This window comes from Jaculus jaculus, chromosome 4, assembly GCF_020740685.1.
Source record: "Jaculus jaculus isolate mJacJac1 chromosome 4, mJacJac1.mat.Y.cur, whole genome shotgun sequence".
Lineage (NCBI taxonomy): Eukaryota > Metazoa > Chordata > Mammalia > Rodentia > Dipodidae > Jaculus > Jaculus jaculus.
The window spans coordinates 179,646,729-179,670,273 of NC_059105.1; the positions used below are offsets into that span (position 1 = coordinate 179,646,729).

Genomic DNA, 23,545 nt, shown 5'->3' on the forward strand with positions numbered 1-23,545 from the left:
TTCATCTGACAGGAGAGAAATATCATGTAAACTGGCAAGGAAGCCATTGTTATTTTGGGAATTTCTTTCTTGCAAGGTGATACATGAATAGAAACAAACGGAAGCAGGACAGCCACTTATACAAAAAAGCCAGAGAAGCACATTCCAAGAATGGTTGCAAGTCCAAACAGGAGAAGACATGAGGCACGAATGGGCAATGGTAATGTTATCAGTGCGGTTAGCCAGGGAAGGTAAGAGTGCAGGTGAGAGAAACGGCACAGAGGCAGAGCGAACACACATCACATCTCGGCCACTCAAACAACTCTGTTCACGGGGAGAGGTGATGAAAAGTCATTCAGGGGTTTTGAAATGCCTGAATATGGAGAAAATCAGCAATATCAGGTAAGTGGAAGGCAACAGGTGATAGGATTAATGTGTTGTCTAGGTGTTTGCAGGTTGCTAGAGCCGAAGGACTAAAGGGCATAAGAAAAAGAGAAGGGAGATGGAGGTGTCTTCTCTCTCAGACAGTAGGATGGACTGGCTATAGGTTGTTGTGGTATATAGTGGGGTTTATCACAATTCTTCTGGATTTCTACCAACTTGGAAAGAAGCTGACACATGCCTTATTTTATACAGATTCTTGAAAGGGGGATTGGGCAGTGGTTGTGTAAGAGGGTGACTGAGGTGAGATTGTGGATTTAGGAGGGGAGAAAGTTCAGAAACCGTAGTCAGGAGAGCAAAAGGATCAGCTGTACGTCCATTTGCATGGCTAAGAATAGTGATGCAGTACTGTTGGAGAGAGTGATAGAGAGACTGGGGCCAAGCTCTTCACAAATGCAGAGTGAAAGTCAGCAGGGTACACAGAATCAATGTGAACTCAAAGCGAGGTTCTGCATTTTGCCACGAATGACAAGATTTGAAGGGCTATGTAGAAGGAACATAAGGGCAGATTTTGATTGGAGTCATTCCTGTGCCAGCATTCTCCCTGAACCATGTAGCTGTGGCTATTATTGTAATTTTATAGTGTCCATTATATGAAACACAGTGAAAGTGTGCTAACTACTCACTCGAGAAGAAGTGCTTCATCTCCTGGTTTAAAACTTGTAGAATTTAGAAAAAGTCCCATGATGGCTAGAGTAAATATCCCAGACATTCCGGTTAACTCACCTATTTTTAAAGGGGAAAAGTAGTGTTAATTTGGACAGAAGCAAGGCCCGAACAGCATGGTGCTATGCTGGTTGGTTATATCACAGCATGCAGGAAGCAAACAGTCCCCTTCAGACTGAGCATGTAAGTGGTTATGCTGTTTTGTTTGGGGAGCAATGATAAGAAAAATCCTGGACATGGCCAATACAGACACATAGTCTATCAATGGCTTCATGGTGGGGAACCTGCAGATGTGGTAACCTATTTTATCTGTAAAGGATATACATTCTGACTTGCGAAGTAAAACTCATTAAGTGACTTATAAACTGATTATATAATTTAATGTTTAAATCTGTTTGTAGTCATAGTTATTTTTGTCCAATTGTTCATGAAATTCTTTCTCTAGGAAAGGCATAATAGCTTTTGTAATTGTGGCTTGGGCAAATTCTTCTTGGTTTCACAATAGTGTTTCTCTCTTAAAACATGGACACATTGTCCTCTATATATAGATATCCACATTTTGTATATTTTGGTAGATTATTCAAATAGAAATATTCTTGTTGAAAAATATTTTTTTTTTACAAACTTTACTGGCAAGTGTTATCCTGGGGCTATTTTTTTTTAACTTGAATATTTCTGTTATTTAATTTTATGTGTGTACCCCTTACTTACAAACATAAAAGATGAAGTACAGAACTGAGAAGATGAGACTTATGTGATTAATATCATCCCCCAAAATGGTAGACACCCACAGTTGAATCAATTTTGTATTTAAAATTCCAAATAAAAAGCTTTGTATACCATATGCCCAAATTGTAGACATGAGATCATGGACTGCAAGAAAAGGGAGAAAAATGAAACAATAATTAATAGAACTTATTTGCCTTTTCATTTTAAGTGATACTCTAGATTAACTTCCCCTTTGTTGTGACTACAATTAGCTCGTTGTGGTATGCATATGTCCTTTCAAAATATTGATTTCAATTTCTGTGGATAGATGCCCAGAAACAAGCTTACTGGAGCATGCATTAGTTCCATATGTAATTTCTTAAGGATCCTTCAGACAGTTTCCCTGGTTGTGTCTACTTACATTTGTGCCCACAGTGCACTAGAATTTTGTCTCCTCTGCATTACACACCAGCACTTGTCACCTCTTCTGTGTTAATAAATCATTCCGGCAGGTACGAGATGATATCTCATTGTGAATTTTGTTTGTATTTCCACAATTGATGATTAGGGGCTGTATATATTTCACATCCCTATTGTACATTTGTATGTGTTCAGATGAGAAATGTCTGTTCAAGTTCTTTACCTGGATTTATTTATTTATTCATTTACTTATTTAAGAGAGAATAAGCCCACCAGCGCCTCTAGACACTGCAAACAAATTTGACACATGTGCCATCCTGTGCATCTGGCTTTATGTGAGTACTGGAGAATCAAACTAGGGTCCTTTGGTTTGACAGGCATACTCCTTAACCACTAAGTTATCTCTCCAGCAGTGGTTTTTCTTTGTTTGCTTGTTTTGTTTTGTTTTTGTTTTCCAAGGTAGGGTCTTGTCTAGTCCAGGCTGACTTGGAATTTACTATGTAGTCCCAGGCGGACTCAAACTTATGGTGATTCTCCCATATCTGTCTAACGAGTGCTAGGATTAAGGGTGTGCACCACCACGACCCTTTACCTATTGTTTTAATTTGAGTGTTTGTTTCTAAGATATCAAGTCAGCCTGAGTGTTCATCAATAGGTAGATAACAAATGTGCTATAGGGTTGGAGAGACAACTTAGCAGCTAACACACTTACCTGCAAAGCCAACAACCCAGGTTCAATTCCCCAGTACCCATGAAAGCCAGATGCACATGGCTTTATTATTATTATTATTATCAAGATATTTCGTATAGATACATCATGTGTCAGTACCCTCTTTTCCCTAATCCCTGCCCCTATTCCACTGGGGAACCCTCCTCTGTGGGGTTGCAGGTATTCTCTATGGGGTTGTGGGTTATGTATTATGGAAGCAGTAGTCAGTCATTTATTTTGGGGAGGTAGGGAATGCCTCTGAGCATGATGTCTCGACCTGTGGCTCCTACGATATTTTCTCCCCTCTTCCGCAAAACTCCATTTGCCAGTAACAGCATCAAAACAAATTCATTATTGTTTCCACTGTTCTTAAATCTCTATCACCCACATTCATTAAGATAAATACTTTCAGTGCAATAACTCTTGTTAATTTTTCCTACTATGGAATATGTGATATCTTCAAAGAGTAACACTATTCAAATAGGTGCATATGATTAAAATATTTACTCTGAAAGCTTAGCAAATATTTTTCTTACATCAGGGTAAATTTTCATACAAAGTCTAACAGTTGAGAAAAGAAGTTGTTCTTTCACCTCCAGCAGAGTGTGTTACTTACCACTTCATTGCTTGTCATCAAGACTACATGGCAAGCTGTAAGAATGGAAAAAAGCTTTGTCTACTGTGTTCGGGGCTTACTGCGTGGTCCTACAATAGGACCTACACATACTTGACATCACTAAACAATTGCTGAATGGACTAATGAACAAACTTCTCCATCAGTGCCTTCTTTTACCCATTTTCCTTTCTACCTCTTTGCAGTGAGTGTCAAAAAGTTTTTTCCTGATTAGACTGTAAGGTATAAATCCCAGAAATCCTCTGGTCAACATGTCAGATTCCCCATGTTACCAGGTAGAACACTGGACTGGGTTTAGAGCTTGTTTAGTTTCCTGATTAGACTGTAAGGTATAAATCCCAGAAATCCTCTGGTCAATATGTCAGATTCCCCATGTTACCAGGTAGAACACTGGACTGGGTTTAGAGCTTGATATTTATTTTTCTGATTATGATGCATGGTTTTTACTTTGGCATATTTCTCAGTTATCACACAGATAGCAAGAGTTTTTAAGATGCTTCTGAATGAAGAATTTTTTCTGTTTCTCACTTCCTTGTCTTCAAGGGAGAATTTATCTGCAGGAAGTTCTACGGCAAAAGCTCTTTTGAGTGATTGATTAAGTTGTTTCCCTACTCTGTTGGCAGATTGTGTGTGGTTTTCACGAAGGGCACAGATGGACAGTTTGAAGTGTGGGAGACTGCTCTGCTTGTTGGAGCTAGACAGGGATTCTAGGTTGACCACAGAAGTTCCAGGCTGCCGAGACCTGGATGAACTGACACTGGATAGGACTCTACCCATTTCCCACTCACAATTCTTGAAGGCTATAAAGCAAGCATTTCTTATACCCAACTGAGGTAGCTGAGGTGAGAGAGGCAATGGTCTCCAGACTGAGTCTTCATAGGAGAGAGCAGTCTTCACCTCTGGGTTTAGACACAAGTTGGTAAACCAGATTAGTTTGAATACTGGTAATCAGAGTTACTGGATACTCGATAAGGAAGTACAATCTTGTATATTGGAACTGTCATCTCCAAGAGGAGAGAGTGGCCAAAGGATCTCACTTCAACAGACCCATCACCTGCACACATTGTCTGTGTATGGCGCTCCCTGGTTTGGAAGCAGCTCTTAAGCACTCTTTTTTTGTTTGTTTGTTTTTCACTCTAGCCCAGGCTGAGCTGGAATTCACTATGTAGCCTCAGGGTAGCCTCAAACTCACAGCGATCCTCCTACTTCTGCCTCCCAAGTGCTGGGATTAAAGGCGTGCACCACCATCCCCAGCTAAACACTCTTCTTCTTTTTTTTTTTTTTTAATTTATTTATTATTTGAGAGCGACAGACACAGAGAGAAAGACAGATAGAGGGAGAGAGAGAGAATGGGCGAGCCAGGGCTTCCAGCCTCTGCAAACGAACTCCAGACGCGTGCACCCCCTTGTGCATCTGGCTAACGTGGGACCTGGGGAACCGAGCCTTGAACCGGGGTCCTTAGGCTTCACAGGCAAGCGCTTAACTGCTAAGCCATCTCTCCAGCCCAACACTCTTCTTTTTAAGACATGGTTTTAGTCCATACCCTGGGTTGGGCTGGAAATCACTATGTAATCCAAATTGGCTTTAAACTTGTGATTTTCCAGAATGTTGGCATTATAGACACAGACCACCATGCCCAACTCTATAAGCATTAATTTTTTCAAGGAGATACATGTGCTGGTTGGATTGAGACAAAATGAGAAGGAGCTCTCATAACCCTGTTCATGGAGTAGTGCATCCCATTAATTTCTTATTTATTTATTTATTAGAGAGAGAGAATGGACATGCCAGGGCCTCCAGTGGCTGCAAATAATCTCCAGGTGTATGTGCCCCTGTGCATCTGGCTTACAGGGGTTCTGGGGAATCAAACTTGGGTCCTTTGGCTTTGCAAGAAAGTGCCTTAACTGCTAAGCCATCTCTCCAGCCTCCATTAATTTCTTAAGAAGATTATGTTCATTATTTTCATAGCAGTATAAATGCTAATACAGTGAAAGATCAGAAACTTCTTTAGTACTGTTACAAAAATATTTTCATTTCATGGATTCTTTTGAAGGGAGCTGTAGACACTGTTCTTCCCCCCCCCCCCGCCCCCACCTAGTGACTCAGAAACTTCACATTGAGAAAAAAAAATCTGGAGGAAGATATGGATGGGGTTTTGACTAGGAAAGTTCACAATATGCTTCTAGGAATGTTGATAATATTAGGGTTCCCCTGTCCTGAAACATACTTTATAGCCCCTCATTATGATGCAGATACATCATTTATTTTATACATGGTAAAGGGAAAGTATGGTGCACGGCTCTCTGGGGAAGGTGAGGGAGTCAGTGAGCACCCGACAGCGCTCTGCTTACAAGCTCTGCCCTGGGCCTTGTCAATGGCCACATGATGCACACTTTCTCTGAGAGGTGACCTCTGTCTGTGTGGTCCATGACATGGCAGACAGTCTAGGGGCACAGAGAAGGGACAGCTGCCTCTTCTTATGACTCCAGGAAGCACTACCGGCTTCCCTTCTAGAAAAGAAAACAATGGCATCAATAACAACCAAGACGCCTCTTCATCCTTGTGAAGCATTTCGTTTCAAGCTTAGGGAATACTACCCTTCTAAACAGCTTCATGGGAACCCCGTCAGTGCTCACAGCAGAGCCATAACCAATGTTAAGTAGGTAACATGTAATAGTGTCATATAAAGGTTAAATCATGCCACTAATATTTGCTATGCATTTATAATCACAGTTTATACTAAGATATTACAAATTCATATGAGCTTTCAGAAAATAACAATTCTTATTTAAGAAATAAAAAAATAGATCCTTACCTATAGTAAGATTCGTCATAGTGTTTCTTTTTGCATTAATGTTTATTACAGTACTATATATGGTTAATGATATAACAGAAGTTATCAGACTTTCTCCATTAATTAAATTTGTGAGGCTTCTAGAAAGACCTACATATATCAAAGAAGGGAGATTCTTTAAGTGAGAAAAACTTCATCACTGAAAAGAATAAAATTATATTAGTTATATTAGGTAGATTTGCACTACTATGAATGATATATGATTTCCTAAATACTTATAGTTATGTTCCAAAACTCCCTTCCAGGGAATTTAACTCTTTGCCCACTAAGTCTAGACTTTAATAATTAGGCATCAAATTAATGGTAGTCCATTATATTTATGTAAATCCGATAATTAACTTGAGACCCCATTCTTTTTTCAAAGAATTGATGAAATTTATTAATTTTAAAAAATAATGATTTGGCTTATATAAGAGGATTCATTAAAAGTCAGGTGTATTTAAGGCAGAACAAAAAGAGATGACTAAAGGGAAAAGCAAATTCATAGGCCAAGGTTTCACTGCATGGAATCTAAATAAATTATTACGATAATTATCTAGGTGATCTAGCTACAGTCAAAAATTCCTTGACCTTCCTATATATTCTTTTCAATGGTGTTTTAGAATTCAGACTCCATGGATGGAGAGCACCTTGACATGATCTACTTCTGTCCTAATTTTATTCTATTTATTAAGGTAGTCAAAGTTTAGATGCCTACCTTGTCCTCTGCTTGTTAAATATGGCAATAGTGGTACAAGTATAACTGAGCATCTTTAGTGGTTTGGAGGTCAGTTTTATTACACAGTAAGAGTCCTTTTGGTAAACCGTGTGCAGTGTAACTGTGATCACAATCACACTGTAGTACATGTGCTGATTGGAAGAAAAGGCAAGGCAGTCTGTTCCTGTGACAGCTCAGCTGACTTCATGACTCTGTTCTTCACTTCCTTGCTATAAGACTGCACCAAAAGATGAAGTCTACTTACTTACCAGATTGAGGACAGCAGCAAGACTTCTGTTTCCTCTTGGCTGGGCCCAAGGCCCCATCATGGCAGCATTCCCTAGCTAGCCTACTGCAGATAGGTGAGAGGAGCATGGAGGAAAGGTGCGTTTTCCCAGGTGAGTCTGTTCTGCACCGCTTGGTCCCCAGACGCTCATCTGCCCACTGACTATAGGTTAGTTAGGGAACCATCCAAGACTGGCCAAACCTGGTCCATCTTATCACAAATGCCACGGACATGAGCCATAACGAACACTTGTCTCTTTAAGCCCTCATTCTTGGGGGTGCTAATTACTTAACAAAACTGTACATTTTACAATTGCTTTCTTTTTTAGAATATAGGACTAGGTTGCAAATATATGACTATTTAAACCTGAGTGAAGAGATTAGGAGGGCACAAGAGTCAAAGAACAAAAAAAGTTCAAGATAATATGAATGCTCTTGTGGTGGACTCTACTGATTTTCCTAAGCTGTAAACCATATATATGTGTGTGTGTGTGTGTGTGTAAAGTATATACACATATATGTACTTTGTAAAAATATTTATATGCTAGCATATAGTTGTAAGTATATATAAATTTGTATATATTTAAGAACCTTTCTTTTCAAACCATGCAAATATTGTTGCTAAGAGGAAAACACTTTTTAAAACCAGTTTTTAAGTGCAAAGAAAGAAGAATAATCATATTTCTTAAAGTAATGGCAAGATGGCCAAAATTAATGAGAATAATTTTGCACAACACCAGTTAGATCATTTAAATTCAACAAAGGCAGGCTAGAAAAATCAAGGGAATACTAGCCTATGAGAGTATGCAGTTAAAAATAGATCTAGAATCAGCCTTCAGATACCATAAAAGTCCCTTAAGTGAGTGGGAACACGTTGGATTGACAAAGGCACAAAAAATTAGGAACTTGAGGAAAAGTGTGGAGAGGAAGAAAGGAATCCACAGTTGGTGGTGAATGATGACTTATTATACTCTGTTTTTGGAGGCAGGTTTTTGCTGGCCTTGAACTCATGGTCTCCTTGCCTCAGCTTCCCAGGTGCTGGGACTGCAGAAGTACATCACCATGCCCAGCTAGGCAGATCCTTTGTGTTTTAAGTCTCACTGGTGATATGAAGCCCAGTGACAGAGCATGGTCATGAATTCCATCCTTCACACCACAAAATAAATGCATGAAATTAAATTAAGCCTCATTTGCATCTTCGTCTCCTTATCTTGGAGACTCAGCATTTCTTCATTCACATGTTCATATTTGACTGTCTCTCACATTGCATTTCTATTTACTACAAGCAGCTGTGTCCCTTTTATGTGGCCATAAAGTAGAAATGAAGTGGAAAAGAATATGCGTCCTCTTAATATACATGTTTGAGGGCTTGTATGAGTATTCCATTTTAATATTCAATTTAAAGGAATTCTTTTCTAGTTCTCATCACGAAAAAGTGAATAAAGGAGAAAATTAGGTTACTATTTTTTCCTATATGAATGTGTGGATTATTTTGCTTTTCTGGGTTAAATTAATTTAGTATTATAACTCTAAATATAAATTTATCCATCCTAAAATAGTAGATACTGAATATACTATATGATTGATAATTATTAGTAATTGTTGTTTTTGACTCTTCAGACTTTTCAATTTAATGGTAATAATGATCCCAAAAGCATTCTTGAAAAATGGCATTATCTTAATGACTGTCTTCAAAGGACTAGAAATACTGAGCAATATATAAACGTCACCATAATATTTCTATCATAGTCAATAACTGGCTATAGTGCTAAGTTCAGATGCAAGATGAGACTATCATTTGCTTTCCCTTCTGCCCTTAATATTGCTTCCAGAATATATGCCAGACTTCCAATACCAGCCCCTTACCACACCCCTTAACATAGTGGAAAAGCTACCACAAACCCAAGATCTTAACACTAAGGTGAATTAGCTGCAAAATATGTTTTCAGTCTCGGAAAAGAAAAGGGATACTTACCAAGGTCTCTTATGGAAGTTGCAGTCAGCATGGGATCTGAACTCACAAGAATAGCTGAAAATAGCAACCATGGGATGGTCTTCAAAACCAATTTATTCACAGAATGGAGATACCAGAGTATTAAGATGTAATTAACTGCAAAGCCAGGAATTGTAATTAAGAGTATCTGCAAAGATATTTTACAGCAGAAATCAGATTGCTTTTGTATTCCAATTTGAAAAGTGGATCCGCAGGCTGAGTAGACACCATGTAGCACTAAAATAACAGGCAGGTAGATGTGGCCATCTCACTTCAGCAGAGGGCTCACAAGTGTCTGGAGGGAGATTACCCACGCCAGCCTAAACTATTCTCACTCCTGTCTGCCTTCTCAAAACTGTTTGTTTCTTTGTGTTTTCTTTTTTGTACTGTTATCCTTTTGTCATCTGTCTGAACTCCATATGCCTGGTTTGGGGCTCAAAGGCATCCTTCTAATCGTCTTGATTCTAGTGAGGTTCAGGTAACAACCTTCTATCTATAAATCTATTTCACTAGTTTTGGAAGACAGATATGTTCTGCACATGATTGGGAATATCTTACCTCCAGGGCTTTCCTTGATGTAGCCCAATTTTCCCACAATAAAAAAAATCAGTATGATTTGGGATTATAGTTGCTTTTGGAGCTTCCCTCTGTACTTAGGCTTTTTTCTCTTCTTCTTCTTCTTTTTTTTTTTTTTTCCTTTTTCTTAGGATGTAGCTTCAAATGGCAGAAACTTAGAACATGATATTTCTTATCAATTTCTTTTTCTCTGGAACTAATATACTTCAAATGACCGCCCTTGCAGATTTCAGAGTTTAAAATTATAATCAGTGCGAAGTTCTGCCAGTCAGAGCCTCAGAATCGTTTTGCTTTTTCTCCATAATTTCTGCCCTCCCCCAAGGTTTCGTATGTTCTGGAAAATTGCCAATCCATGGTTTGTTAGTTGGGTATGAAGCTGAGCTTACATTCTGATAGCCACTACTTTTCTATCCTCTTTATTTCCCATTTTGTAGAAAAAAAAAATGTTTGTAAATTTGAAAATAAACAACATGGTTCTTTATTGTGCAACATTACTTAAAAAGAATACTTACCTGCCACAGTAACTTTCGGAGCATGTATACATCCATGTCAAAGGCAACATTGAAGATAATTACCGGTGTAAAAAGACCAAAAAATAAATGGGGATTCATCCATTGTATAGAATCTACATATCTTTGGACCTAGCAATATAAAAAGGTGTTATTCTCATTTGTATTATGGTAACATAGGATACATATACCAGACACCCTTCTTCTAGCAACACAGAAAATTTTAATGATACCACATAACATATACAAGTACTAAAGTCTTTACTCTGCTCTGTATGTACAACTTTCCATCTGATTCTTACCAATTACAGAGAATTGCAGAGGAAGGTTGATGTACATTCCTAAGGCTTTTTTAAAGAACAGGTATAGCAAACACATTGACATAGATAATAAATAATCTGAAGTAGATCGCCAAGTAGCACAGAAAAAGATTTCAGGTAAGTGGGTTTTCATGGACAAAAATCTGTGAAGCAAGAAAATGGTGATATGGAATTCCAAAAATGACAAATAAATATACAATATATTGATCCATGTGGAGAAAAAACAAGATTAGAAGGAATAAAGAAGAGAAAAGTCAATAATCATTAATGAAATAACTAATCAATGTCATTTAACGTCAAATATTTCATTCATAGTACTGTTGTACATAAGATAAGCATCTATCCAACATTCATTTATTTTTAAATTTCCTTCTTTTAAAAAATATTTTATTTATTTGAGAGAGAAGCAGAGAGAGAGAGAGAGAGAAAGAGAATGGAAGCACCAGGGTCTCCAGCCATTGCAAACAAACTCTGGATGTATGCACCACCTTGTACATCTGGCTTACGTGGGTCCTAGGAAATAGAGGTCTTTAGGCTTTGCAGGCAAGCACCTTAACCACTAAGCCATCTCTCCAGCCCACATTCATTCATTACGCTTGTGTTTCTTCTGCAGTGTGGCCCACTGTGTGTGTAGACGTCACTGGGCCTTCCTTGATACCACCTGTGGGCTTTAGGAGCTCTAAGAATAGGCACAGGGCAATGCTCATACTCTGGTTACTGCTATTGCTGAGAAAGTCCTCTTTCTCCACTCAAGTCCCTTTTTCCAGAACCTTGACATTAATACAGGCTAGCTTATTCACTTGCAAATGGAGTAAAATCTTAGATATTTTAGTTCTTAAGATAGGGTCTCTTCCTTTGGAGGAGTTACTGGAAAATTATAAAAGTTTTTAGAAGTACTTAAAATTACATTTATGTCCAAAAAATATGAATATAAAACTTGTGTGATCAAAATGGCCTGGATATTCATGACCTTACAGTGCCTGACATGATCTACTCAGGACCTTCATAATAGGCGACAAAGATCATGACATCAAAATAAAAGAGAGGCTGATTGAGAGGAGGAAGGGATATGATGGAGAATGGAGTTTCAAAGGGGATTTTGGGGGGAGGGAGGGAATTACCATGGGATTTACAATGATTTGGTTTTGATTCTGACATAAATGTATGCTTTCTATTTTTTTCCTAACATTACTAGCTAAATTTGGGAAAGCATACCAATTACCAACAAAATCTCATATCCAATAGACTGGTTGACTAAGGCAGGCACTGGCCATAGAGCTCTTGAGATAAATGTGGCTCACTGTTAGCTTTGTATGTAAAGTTAAATTGAGACAGAGTTGTGTAACTTTATTTTTTGTGCTGCTTTTTTATTTTTTGTTTTTTATGTCTGCTTTGGGCAGAGTTAAGTTGCTGCAACAAACCATAGTGCCTGCATGATGCAAAATAATTACCCAGTGACATTTTACAAAAGAACTTTGCCACAAACTACTATGTTGAACCATTTAATATGCTCAGCAATGCTTTCTACATACCTTATTATAAGTATGTCTTACACTCACTTATTATTATAAGCAATATAAATATTTGTTTTTTTTTTAATTTATTTGAAGGAGAGAGACAGAGAAAGAGGCAGAGAGAGAGAGAGAGAGAGAGAGATTGAGAATGGGTGCACCAGGGCCTTCAGACACTGCAAATGAACTCCACATGCAGGTGCCCCCTTGTGTGCATGTGTGACATTGCAACCTTGCATCACTATGCATCTGGCTTAAGTGGGACCTGGAGACTTGAACATGAGTTCTTAGGCTTCTCAGGGAAGCTAAGCCATTTCCAGCCTAATATAAGTATTTGTTTGTCTAATTCTAAGTGTCCCTAGCACTGTAGCTGCCTTGACTAAATCTCATTTGCCTTGTTCCTCTCTTGTGATTTCACAAAGAGGTTCAATTTATGTTTCCTGATATAACTTGCCTTAAGTACATTAGAGACTAGCAACTATTCTTATGGAAATCCTATAGGACCTTTTTAATTGAGATAAAAAGATTAGCTCAATACCAGAGTTATTTTTCTACTGGAATTCTACACTAACAACCCAAAGTCCCTATGAACTCTATCTTATTACTCAAGTTCTTGTCTAAACTTTTGAATTATGCTTAAATACTTTTTTGACCACTCATACTTAGTAACTGCATGCAGACTTATTGTGTATTGACTGTGTACTTTCAGACTACAGGCTCTGTTTTAATGACTGTGTCTGAAATCTCACTTTTTTCAGATCTGAATAATTTTCTACACCACAAGCAATCTATAAAAGGGCTGAGCAATGGAGAGATGAACATTTTTGTTTTTCTAAATTTTCTTTACCTTCCTGTTTATTTCTGCAATTCTTTGATATAGTGCCAATATGCATCTAGTATACATACCTGGAAAGATGTGAAACTTAGTGTTTCAAAGCCGCATCCAATTAGAAATAATATCACAGGAAGAGGAATCAGAAAGTCTTTCAAGTGCATGTTCAAAAATGCTGTAAAAATATATTGTTACTGGCAGGCATTGTGGTATCACATCTATGGAATTTTATTTAATATTATATGATTTCTTAATATCAAGGAAATGAAATATTGTCCACTACTAATTTCCTGAGTACCTACAATTAAGACCCTTTCTCATGCCAAAAGCACACAGAATTAGTGAAGTTACTAACTTATCAGCCTCACACTTTACCTCCCTTATGAGGTAAAGTTTTCTTTACCATTTCTTTAGTATTTAATAAACATTTCTTAAAGTAATTGGCTCTCGATTCATTACTGAAATATATGTAGTAGTTGTTGTACACTATTTCAGAGGTTAGTTTAGTTAGCAATTCTGTTAATAAACTATTGAAACCTCCTGGCTGGGAACTATGAGAACCTAGCTATAATTTCCCCAGTGGAAAAATCCTGGTTACATACCATGAGTTACACATTAGACATTAGAAGCCTTACAATACATATTAACTCTGTTTAGCCATATTTATTTTGCTATCAGAGTGTAATAAGAAAATGCAATTAAAATATAATGTTGGGGGACTGAAGAGATGGCTTAGAGTTAAGGTGCTTGCCTGCAAAGCCAAAGGACCTTGGTTCAATTCCCCAGGACCCACATAAGCTAGAAGCACAAGGTGACACATGTGTCTGGAGTACATTTGCAGTGGATGGAGGCCCTGGTGCATCCATTCTCTCTCTCTCTCTCTCTCTGCCTCCTTCCCTCTCTCAAATAAATAAATAAATATTTTAAAAATATCATAATGTTGGGCTGGAGAGATGGCGTAGTGGTTAAGGGGCTTGCTTGCAAAGCCAAAGGACCAAGGTTCAATTCCCCAGGACCCATGTGAGCCACATGCACAAGGTGGTGGTGCATGCATCTGGAGTTTGTTTGTAGCAGCTAGGGGCCCTGGAGTACCCATTCTCTCTTCCTATCTGCATCTTCTTCTCTTTCTCTCAAGTAAATAAATAACTAAAAACAATTTAAAAAGATCAAAAAGTATCACAATGTTTTCTTCTATTTAATTTTTCTGCTTCTTTTAATATGATCCCTAGTCGGTTCAAAGTGAGTAAAGAAAAAAAAATGCTTTTGGTTTCTACAGTCTCATAAAAACTAGGTATAAATTTATCACCTGTGCCACAAAACACTCTATGACTACTATTTTTTTTTTTGAAGTTTAGAAAGATTTAATTATAGAGCTATGAGAAATATAAAAAGGTAGAGCAGGAGGGAGTCCCAGAAAAGGAAAACCAGCTTGGTGACACTGACTGTGGCAGTTACTGGAGGGGGCCTGAGCCGGTCTGTGCAGCCCTCATGCCAGGGACCCAAGTGCTTTGCTGAGTTTCCTAGAGAGAGAGTAATCCCATTTATATTTCTAGGGAAAGGGAACTCTTAACATTTCTAGCCTCCAGCCAGGTGAGGGCTGAGAGGACTTCTCTTAGGGAAAGAAATAAGGAAGACGCAAACTCCACCTTCCAGGCTCAGTGACATTTCTCTGCTGTCAGACACTTTCCGTTTACTTTTAGGAGTGCTGATCACCAAAGCCTGCCTCGGGAGGAGGGAGGATATGAGCCTACATGCTGGCTTGGCAAGCTTGACTTCTGGGATCAGAGAGTAAATCCTTTAGGCTCTCTGGGCTTTGGTGTGAGTAACAGCTGCTGCCTAGGTTAGGAACTAGCAAGAGAGACTGTTTTCCCTGTGCCCAACCTTTGATTCCCTGCCTGTCTGCTTCAGTTCTAAGAGTTGCTGAAATCTAACCCTAACTTTGTCACTCATGTACGCACGTTTTGAACCTGGCAGAAATGAAGCATACTGAAGACAGATGCTGCATTGCCTCTGCTCAGGAACAGGTTACCGATTCCTTCAACTGAAAGAATGGTGATAGACATAGGAATTTAGGAACAAAATTAAAATTTCCTATCATTGCTACTTTCCTTATTTTTATGTGCTAGCATTTACAAGATATACCCATAGCATAAACTCAGAGAGACTGACCTACCTCCAATGATACAGACCAAAGATAATATTAGGATGATTTCAGGGAGGTCCTCGGGAGTATTCATAAACACATCCCTGAAAAGATACAGCCATGTGTTGTTCATTTTGACAGGAGCGGTTGAGCTGAGATTCACCAGCTTTTTATTCATCCTGTTGCGTCTTAAGAGTCTATCAGAAGCTGACTCAATTTCTCTGCAAAATTCAGAGGGTCAAAGTCAAGTAGGGTTTTTCTTCTTGGTAACCTTCTAGTGATTTTCTAAAAGAAGAAAACCTCATTATCTATTCTCTAATGATAGCCCATGGTCTGTAAAACTCAAGGTTGCCCTTCTGTGATACTTTCAACTCAAAACAAAACAGAAGAGGCAGAATCCCAGGTGATAGGGACTAGGAACTCACATTCTCTTATAATGCCAAGTCCAGCTCAGCCATTGTCTATCCCGCATCCAGCTGTCTGAGAGAAAGACCTTCTTTGAGACCTTAGGTTATTTAATCTGGGAATGGACAATTTCGATATATACCCTCAGTTCTTCTGAGTTTCTAGAAGAATGTCCCGGCAAAACTGTTCTAAGAGGGAAGTCGAATGGTAGAATATTTTGATCTCTATTGTTTTGTCAGGCAGGAATTAACAGACTTTGCTGATGTTCAATAAGGATTTTCTTTTATCTCATTTTGAGCACCAGTAGACCATCAGCTGAGGACCTAGAATTCAGAATATATAAGTTTATGGGGGACACCTGAATCAAACCACCACACCCAGGGCACTGTTTATAATGGACTGAAATCACTTATGGCTCTATTTTCTGGAGAATGTCATGGTTTTGTAAAGTACTTGGGCAGATGTACACATTTTTTTTTTTTTTTTGAAGAAACAGCCTTCACTAGGCCTCTAGTGGAGTGGGTGAAAGAATTACTCCCTTCCTATATTCAATAATAAAAGATTGGTGAAGTTCCACTTTTTTTTTTCCATTTGTTTTTTTTTCACAATTGTGATTAACATTTTCTGTGGATTATAAAAAATATCCCATGGTAATACCCTCCCAAGTTCCACTTTTAAACACTATCCTAAATAAACTTGTCCTGAGAAAGTAGTTAAACTAAAATTACCTTATAAATGCTAATATTGCACTGAGCTTCTTGCTAGCTCTGCAGAGGGGTGGCCTGTTGCCTGCCCCCCAGTGCGAGTCACTCACAATGAGTACCAAGCCCCCAAGGATTCGGTCTGTATACCCACACACCCAAGTAGTCATTGCTTCAGTGAGCTTTCTTCCCCCCTCCCCCACCCCCAGCCTGACAAAGACATTATTCATGTGGGTCAGTGAATAGTTTAAAAAGCATTGCTATCAAAAGTATAATGGAGGGGCTGGAGAGAAGGCTTAGAGGTTAAGCGCTTGCCTGTGAAGCCTAAGGACCCCGGTTCGAGGCTTGATTCCCCAGGACCCACATTAGCCAGATGCACAAGGGGGCGCATGCATCTGGAGTTCGTTTGCAGTGGCTGGAGCCCCTGGCGCGCCCATTCTCTCTCTCTCTCTCTCTCTTGCTGCTTCTTTCTCTCTGTTGCTCTCAAATTAATAAATAAACAAAAAAATTTTTTAAGAGGTATAATGGAGGGCTGGAGGGATGACTTAACCGTTCAGGCACTTGCTTGGGAAGCCTAAGGACCCAGGTTCCATACTCCAGGTACCACATAAGCCAAATGCACGTGGTAGCTCATGTGTCTAGAGTCCGTTTGCAGTGGCTGGAGGTCCTGGTTTGTCCATTCTCAAGCGCTCTCTCTCTCCCTCTCCCTCTCTCTCTCTCTCTGTCATAAATAAATAAATAAATAGTGTAATGAAGGTGAAGGGCAGAAATGTACATCAAGGGGCCGTCTGGTCTCAGGGAAAGACCCTGATTACCATAAGAGAATGGCTTCCTCTGTAACGACAAGGCTGCATATGTTCTTCTGGGAGGAGAGGCTGACAAACTTGAGAAACCACTGGAAGACCCACCATGAAGAGCCCAGGAGCATCCCGGGGAGCGTGACAAGCGGGAGGGCCAGATTTCTGCGCTCTCTCGGAAAGGTCAAGACCAACTGCAACCTTGCTGACAGTTACTTGTCCCAAGCCCCGCCCCTGGTCTACAGCAATTGGCCTCAGGCTCATAACCCCTGACTTGATTGGCTGAGGAAAATCAACATCGTTTGCTTGGGGCATTGAAAGCTTTAAAGTCATATGTATATATATACTAGAAAGATCTTTTTTATTTTTATTTATTTATTTTCTCAATTTTTATTAACATTTTCCATGATTATAAAAAATATCCCATGGTAATACCCTCCCCCCGTACATATTTAAAAACAAAAAATCAATAAGCAAGGGTGGAAAGAAACCTCCAGAAACAGGATTATTTATGTTAATGCTGTGGAATAGTGAACTTCTGGTCATGAGCCCATGGGCTCTTGTTTTCTCAGAATTCCAGTCGGAGCAAACTTCCTGGATAGGATAGCGCTCAACCTTCACTTGTTCTCAACACTTTAATGAGTCCCTAGGACCCTACATGCCAGATGCACAGAGTGGCGCACGCATCTAGAGTTTGTCTGCAGTGGCTGGAGGCCCTGGCGTGCTCATTCTCATACCTTCATTTATTCCTATTCTCTCTCTGTCTCTAAATAAATAAATAACACTTTGCCATGGCTCCTGCTGAATGTTCCTGACACCAGCATCATTCATGGACCCACACTTTCCTACTTTCTTGGGCTACAGATCTGCTCTGGACTGCATCTGGGGTTGACTGTGGCTGTACGTCTGTCATTTCTCATGGCTCTGGTCTCCATGCCTCCCTATATTTGGTACGGCTAACTGGCATGATGAGGTCTCTCTCTTAACCTCTCTGTGACTGAAAGTACAACACAATGTCGTTTTTGGAGCAGCTCACTCTGCCTTAACCCAAGGGTTTCAACCTTCTGCAGTTTACTCAGCACTAACAGAGCACAGCCTAGTTGGGGTTGAGCCACGGTGAAGGACCCTGGACATTCTTTCCAACTGTTTTGCTTTTAAAAGTTTCCACCTTTCCTTTCCTCTCCTCTCCTCTCCTCTCCTCTCCTCTCCTCTCCTCTCCTCTCCTCTCCTCTCCTCTCCTCTCCTCTCCTCTCCTCTCCTCTCCTCTCCTCTCCTCTCCTCCCCTCCCCTCCCCTCCCCTCCCCTCCCCTCCCCTCCCCTCCCCTCTCCTCTCCTCTCCTCTCCTCTCCTCTCCTCTCCTCTCCTCCCCTCCCCTCCCCTCCCCTCCCTTCCCCTTCCTTTTCTTTCTGTGGCACAGAAATGTATGTTGTTGTATGTGGTTTTTCACCATCACACACTCTCTAGGGTAGCTGCTCTCCAGGTATCCCTGATTCATTAACCAGAGCTTCTTTCTTCAGTGTGTACATTGGGAAGTCTCTGCCATCTTCCTCTATAAAGTTCTTTTAAGAATATGTGTATTTGCAAGCGGGGGGGGGGGTGGATATGAATGGGCATGTCAGGACCTCTTGCCACTGCCAGCAAGCTCCATTTGTGCATCTAGCTTTATGTGGGTACTGGGGAATAGAAACAAGGCCATCAGGCCTTGTAAACAAGTGCCTTTAACCAATGAGCCATTTCTCCAGCCCTCTAATGTTATTTTCCATTCTCTGTATTTTGTCTTTCTCCAGTCCCATTATTAATTTATTCCAGTGACTCCAAGTATCAAGTAATTGTAGTTCTTCTTTTTTCTTCTAACTTACTTGACTGGAATTCAATAGAAAACAGCAAGTTTACCTGCAGTTGTTTCTAGTATACCTATTCCATTGGTCATTTGCCTTTCCATCTTTAAAAACTTTTTCATAATGCTACCATTATTAAATTTAATTTTTGTAAAATATGCATCGTAAATATTCATTGTTTATGGTGCTATATTCCATAAGAATATACAAGAATATTTAATACATTCAGTAAATATTCCCCTACATTTTTATATAATAATGATGCAGAATTTGGGGGCTCAATGGGGTTCCCCAGACCTGTGAATCTTAACTTCTAGGTTCTTATCCTATTACAAAAATAATGACAAAACAGACTCTGAAAAGGGTAAACTATGAATTGAAAGTTTATATACAGAGAAATTATGAAGTATGAGGTATATTGTAGGGGTAATTAAGATCCAGAGAAGAGGCTAGCTGACAGACTCAAGTCAGAGAATTCTCCTTGTTGCTGGGCTGAAAAGGGAGACAAGGAGACAGAGAAAATCTCCATCACAGAGCAATCACTGAGAGCAACGGGGCCCTGGAGGGGGCACATACACCACTATGTGGAAAGTAAAGCACAAAACTCAAAAGATGAGGCTGGAGGAATGGCTTGGCAGGTAAGGTATTTGTTTGCAAAGCCAAAGGACACGGGTTCAATTCCCCAGGACCCACATAAGCAAGATGCACATGGGGGCACACGCATCTGGAGTTCATTGGCAGTGGCTGGAGGCCCTAGTGCACCCAGTCTCTCTCTCTTTTTCTCTCTCTTTCTCTCTGTCAAATAAATAAATAAAATAAAATTTCAGAAGATCCCCCTTCAAATAAAAGACGAGAGAGGATTAAGAAATAGTGAAGGACTCCGTGGTCAAAGAAAAATCATACACAAGACAATCAAGGTGAGTGAGTGAAAACACCTAGGCTGAGAGAAGAGCTCTCCCCTTCCCAGCCTGGCTGAGAAGAGACAGACTTACATACATGTTCAGGCAAGATCACAGGGAAGAAAAATGAAGGGCCCCAAGTGGCTAACCTTAGGAGGGGCCAAGAACTGATTGGTTTGTGAGCTCAAGTCTGACCCAGAGAAGTTGAGTTGAGGAAGAAGAAGGAGGGCCCTGCTGAGGAGTGTTGCTAGCAGCCATATTGGATGAGACAGGGTCAGGCATGAATTCTGGTTTTACCAGGATGAACAGATGGGCAGAATGGCATCTCCTTGTTCCCTCTGCCTGTAAGCAGTTATCTTACTCCTATTTCTCCTTCATTAAGACTTATTGATGCTTTTTTTTTTTTTTTAATTTTCAAGGTAGGGTCTCACTCTACCCCAGGATGACCTGGAATTCACTATGTAGTCTCAAGATGGCCTAGAACTCACGGTGATTCTCCTGCCTCTGCCTCCTAAGTACTGGGATTAAAGACATGCACTACCATGCCTGGATCCTTGTTGATGCTTTTTGTGTGTAACTTCTTTCATTTTTAACTAATGCCTCTTTTAAAAAGATTTTTTAAAAAATTTATTTATTAGAGTCAGAGAGAGAGAGAGTGAGAATGGGTGTGCCAGAACTTCCAGCCACTGCAAACTAACTCCAGATGCATGTGCCCCCTTGTGCATATGGCCTTAACTGCTAAGCCATTCTTCCAGCCCTAATGCCTCTCTTTTATGATTAAAAAGTTAAACATTATAAGTCATTTACTTCATATTTTAATGAATTGATTAAAAAAATTAATTCCTATACCTTCAGAATTATCTTGGTGCAAAGTGAATGCCACAAGAGTGGCATAGTCCATATACTATCATTATTCAAAAGCAAGTTCATGATCATGGCCACCTGAGATGAGCCACGAAGGCCTTTTAACAATGTACATCCAGTGAAGAAATGAGGAGAGACTACTTTGAAAGATGAAGGTCTTCAGTGGAGGGAAAACAGTGAAAAGAAGCAAAAGAAGATAACATGGGAGCATGATCAAATTATATTATATTCATATAAATTCTCAATAAATAAGAAGACTTTCCTGGGTGAAAAAGAATGAATAGGATCTTATCAACATGGGTATAGGGAATGACAATGAAAAATACTGACAAATGTGAAAGTACCCATTGCTTTGAAAACACTGAATAATCAAATGTGGGTGTGTAATTAAGAAAGTTCTAGACTGGAAATATGGCTTAGCAGTAAAGGCACTTACCTTCAAAGCCAAAGGACCCAGGTTTGGTTCCCCAGGATCCACGAAAACCAGATGCACAAGGTGGCACATGCATCTGGAGCTTGCTGGGGCTGGAGGTCCTGGCGTTACCATTTTCTCTATATATCTGCTTCTCTCTCTCTTAAATAAATAAAAATAAAATAATAAAATAGAAAAAAAGAAAGTATTGAGGGCTGGAAAGATTGCTCAGCAGTTAGGGTGCTTGCTTACAAAACCTAGCTGCCTGGACTTAATTCCCTAGTAACCAATCAAAGCCAGATGCACAAAGTGGTGCATGCATCTGGAGTTCATGTCCAGTGGCAAGAGGCCTTGCTGCACTCATCCTCATTCTCTCCCATTCTCTCTCTCCCTCTCTTTGCAAATAAATTAAAAAAATGTTTTTAAAAAAGAGAGTTGAAAGATGGACCTCAAACTCCCTTTGTATCTGATTAGAGAACTTGTGACAGAGAGAGAGAAATAAGAAAAGAAAGAGATGGGAAATACCAAATCAGGCAAAGAAGTTTAAACAGGATATTCTTTAAGAAAAGGCTAACCCCATTTCTTAAAAATTGTTACCCCATTTCCTTGCCTACATCAAAATATCCATATGCAGATAAAGTGTGAAGATACCATGATGTTCATTTTTCAAAAAAATTAAAGTTGACAGTAATATTCTGGTAAACTAAATTTCTTCAAAAACTGCAGAAAGGAGTTCTACACTGTCAAGTCAGTCCACACTCTGATGAAAACCTAACTCCATCCACGTAGTCCCCTAGATCACCTTCTGAGGTCTGAACCCGAAGGATCCCCAGTTACTCAGCGCGCACTCTTCCCTGACTCCTTTCACTTTTAGTCTTTCTCCCCAACATCTTTATCCAGGGCTTTCTTCCCACACATGCTAATGCACTTTGGGGGTTTCTTAGAGAATAGAGAGGTACCCCAACTGCCACATCCAATGGACCCCTCTCAAATTGAAGAAGCTAGTTTGGTTGTCACTCAATTTCCTAACAGCAGTCACCTCTTCAGAGCAGGGAATGAGGCAGTTTAGTGTAAACACAAGAAGAAATGTCCCTGAACCTGTAAGAGCGTGGTATCTTATATTCATAGTCTATGTATATGATAAAGTGGACAGTAGAGAGACTGCTGTGCTGGGTGAAAACATGACCTTCTTGTGCAATTTGACGACTCTGGCCAGATACTGTTCAAATGACTTGGCAGAAGATCCAAGGCTCCTTGTCACAAAATGTTGACACTTCCCATGCCACAGAGAGCCTCTGCTTGCTGTGGACATCTTATTCTCTTCCAAGCTCTTCCAACTGTACTTGTCTTTTGTTTCTTAAGTATAAATAAACAGGGTAGGGTTTTCCTATGGCATAATCCTAAAAGCAGAGGTCAACTAGATAGAATGTAAACAAGAACTTTCATATCCCATCTAGTAATATTTTAAACTAAAGTAGTTTTTAAATATTAGCATCATTGTGGACAGGCTTTGTTCTTAAACTACCACAGTTTTATTCAGTTTCTATTATTTCATGGGTCCTTTTCTCACTTTTCTGATTTCTTTTGGATTACTCCTTTCGTTTCATTTTCTCCCTCTACTCGTTTGGAAACTATACCTTCTGTTAGTAGCTGAATTATAGATTTCAACCTTATTCCTGCCTTTTTTTTTTTTTTTTTTTTTTTTTTTTTTTGGTGTTCCAAGGTAGGATCTTACTCTAGCCCAGGCCGGCCTGGAATTCACTCTGCACTCTCAGGTGACCTCATGCTCACCACAATTCTCCTCCAGCCTCCCAAGTGCTGGGATTAAAGGTGTGCGCCACCACACTCAGCATAATCCTGATTTACTAAAGTGTAATAAAACACACTACTTTTATTATTTTTCAATAATGCAGTGAGTTCATATCAACTTCTACTCTTGGTGTTATTGTTGTATACCTTCAGTATTTATATATATTTACATATGACACTAGATTTTGTTGTTCCTTTTGCTATTATTTACAGCAATGTCCGAATACTTATACATTTTCTGTCACTTTTTACTGTTTGTTTTTGTTCATACTTTTCCCAGGAACCATTTTTCCTACACATAGTGTCAACACAGCAAACATAGCTGTCACCTAAAATGTAATAAGTGAAGGTTTATCTTGAAACCAAATATGAGTGACCAAAACCCAGGAACATGGCTTTAGGTTATCCCAAATCCCATACTCCAACACAGTAACAATGTCAGGAAGGTTTTATGGTAGCAGAACAAAGAGAGACACAAATTAAAACACATTTCAAATACATGGGTAGGTGATAGGAAAGTTGCAGATAATTGGAGAATTTTCT

At 39.4% G+C, this 23,545-nt stretch overlaps 1 protein-coding gene across 1 annotated transcript in view; it reads right to left on the bottom strand.

The window, feature by feature from the left end:
* Positions 1-15,490, bottom strand: part of Slc9c1 (solute carrier family 9 member C1) — a 76,562-nt gene extending 61,072 nt beyond the window's left edge. Inside the window, exons 1-7 of the mRNA XM_045147925.1 lie at positions 15,308-15,490; positions 13,209-13,309; positions 10,475-10,603; positions 9,369-9,534; positions 6,373-6,501; positions 1,798-1,959; positions 1,047-1,146 (exon numbers count right to left, since the gene is read on the bottom strand). Coding sequence (XP_045003860.1) covers positions 1,047-1,146; positions 1,798-1,959; positions 6,373-6,501; positions 9,369-9,534; positions 10,475-10,603; positions 13,209-13,309; positions 15,308-15,455 — 935 coding nt within the window. The 5' untranslated portion in view covers positions 15,456-15,490. The remainder of the gene's footprint in view (positions 1-1,046; positions 1,147-1,797; positions 1,960-6,372; positions 6,502-9,368; positions 9,535-10,474; positions 10,604-13,208; positions 13,310-15,307) is intronic.
* Positions 15,491-23,545: the final 8,055 nt, after the last annotated feature.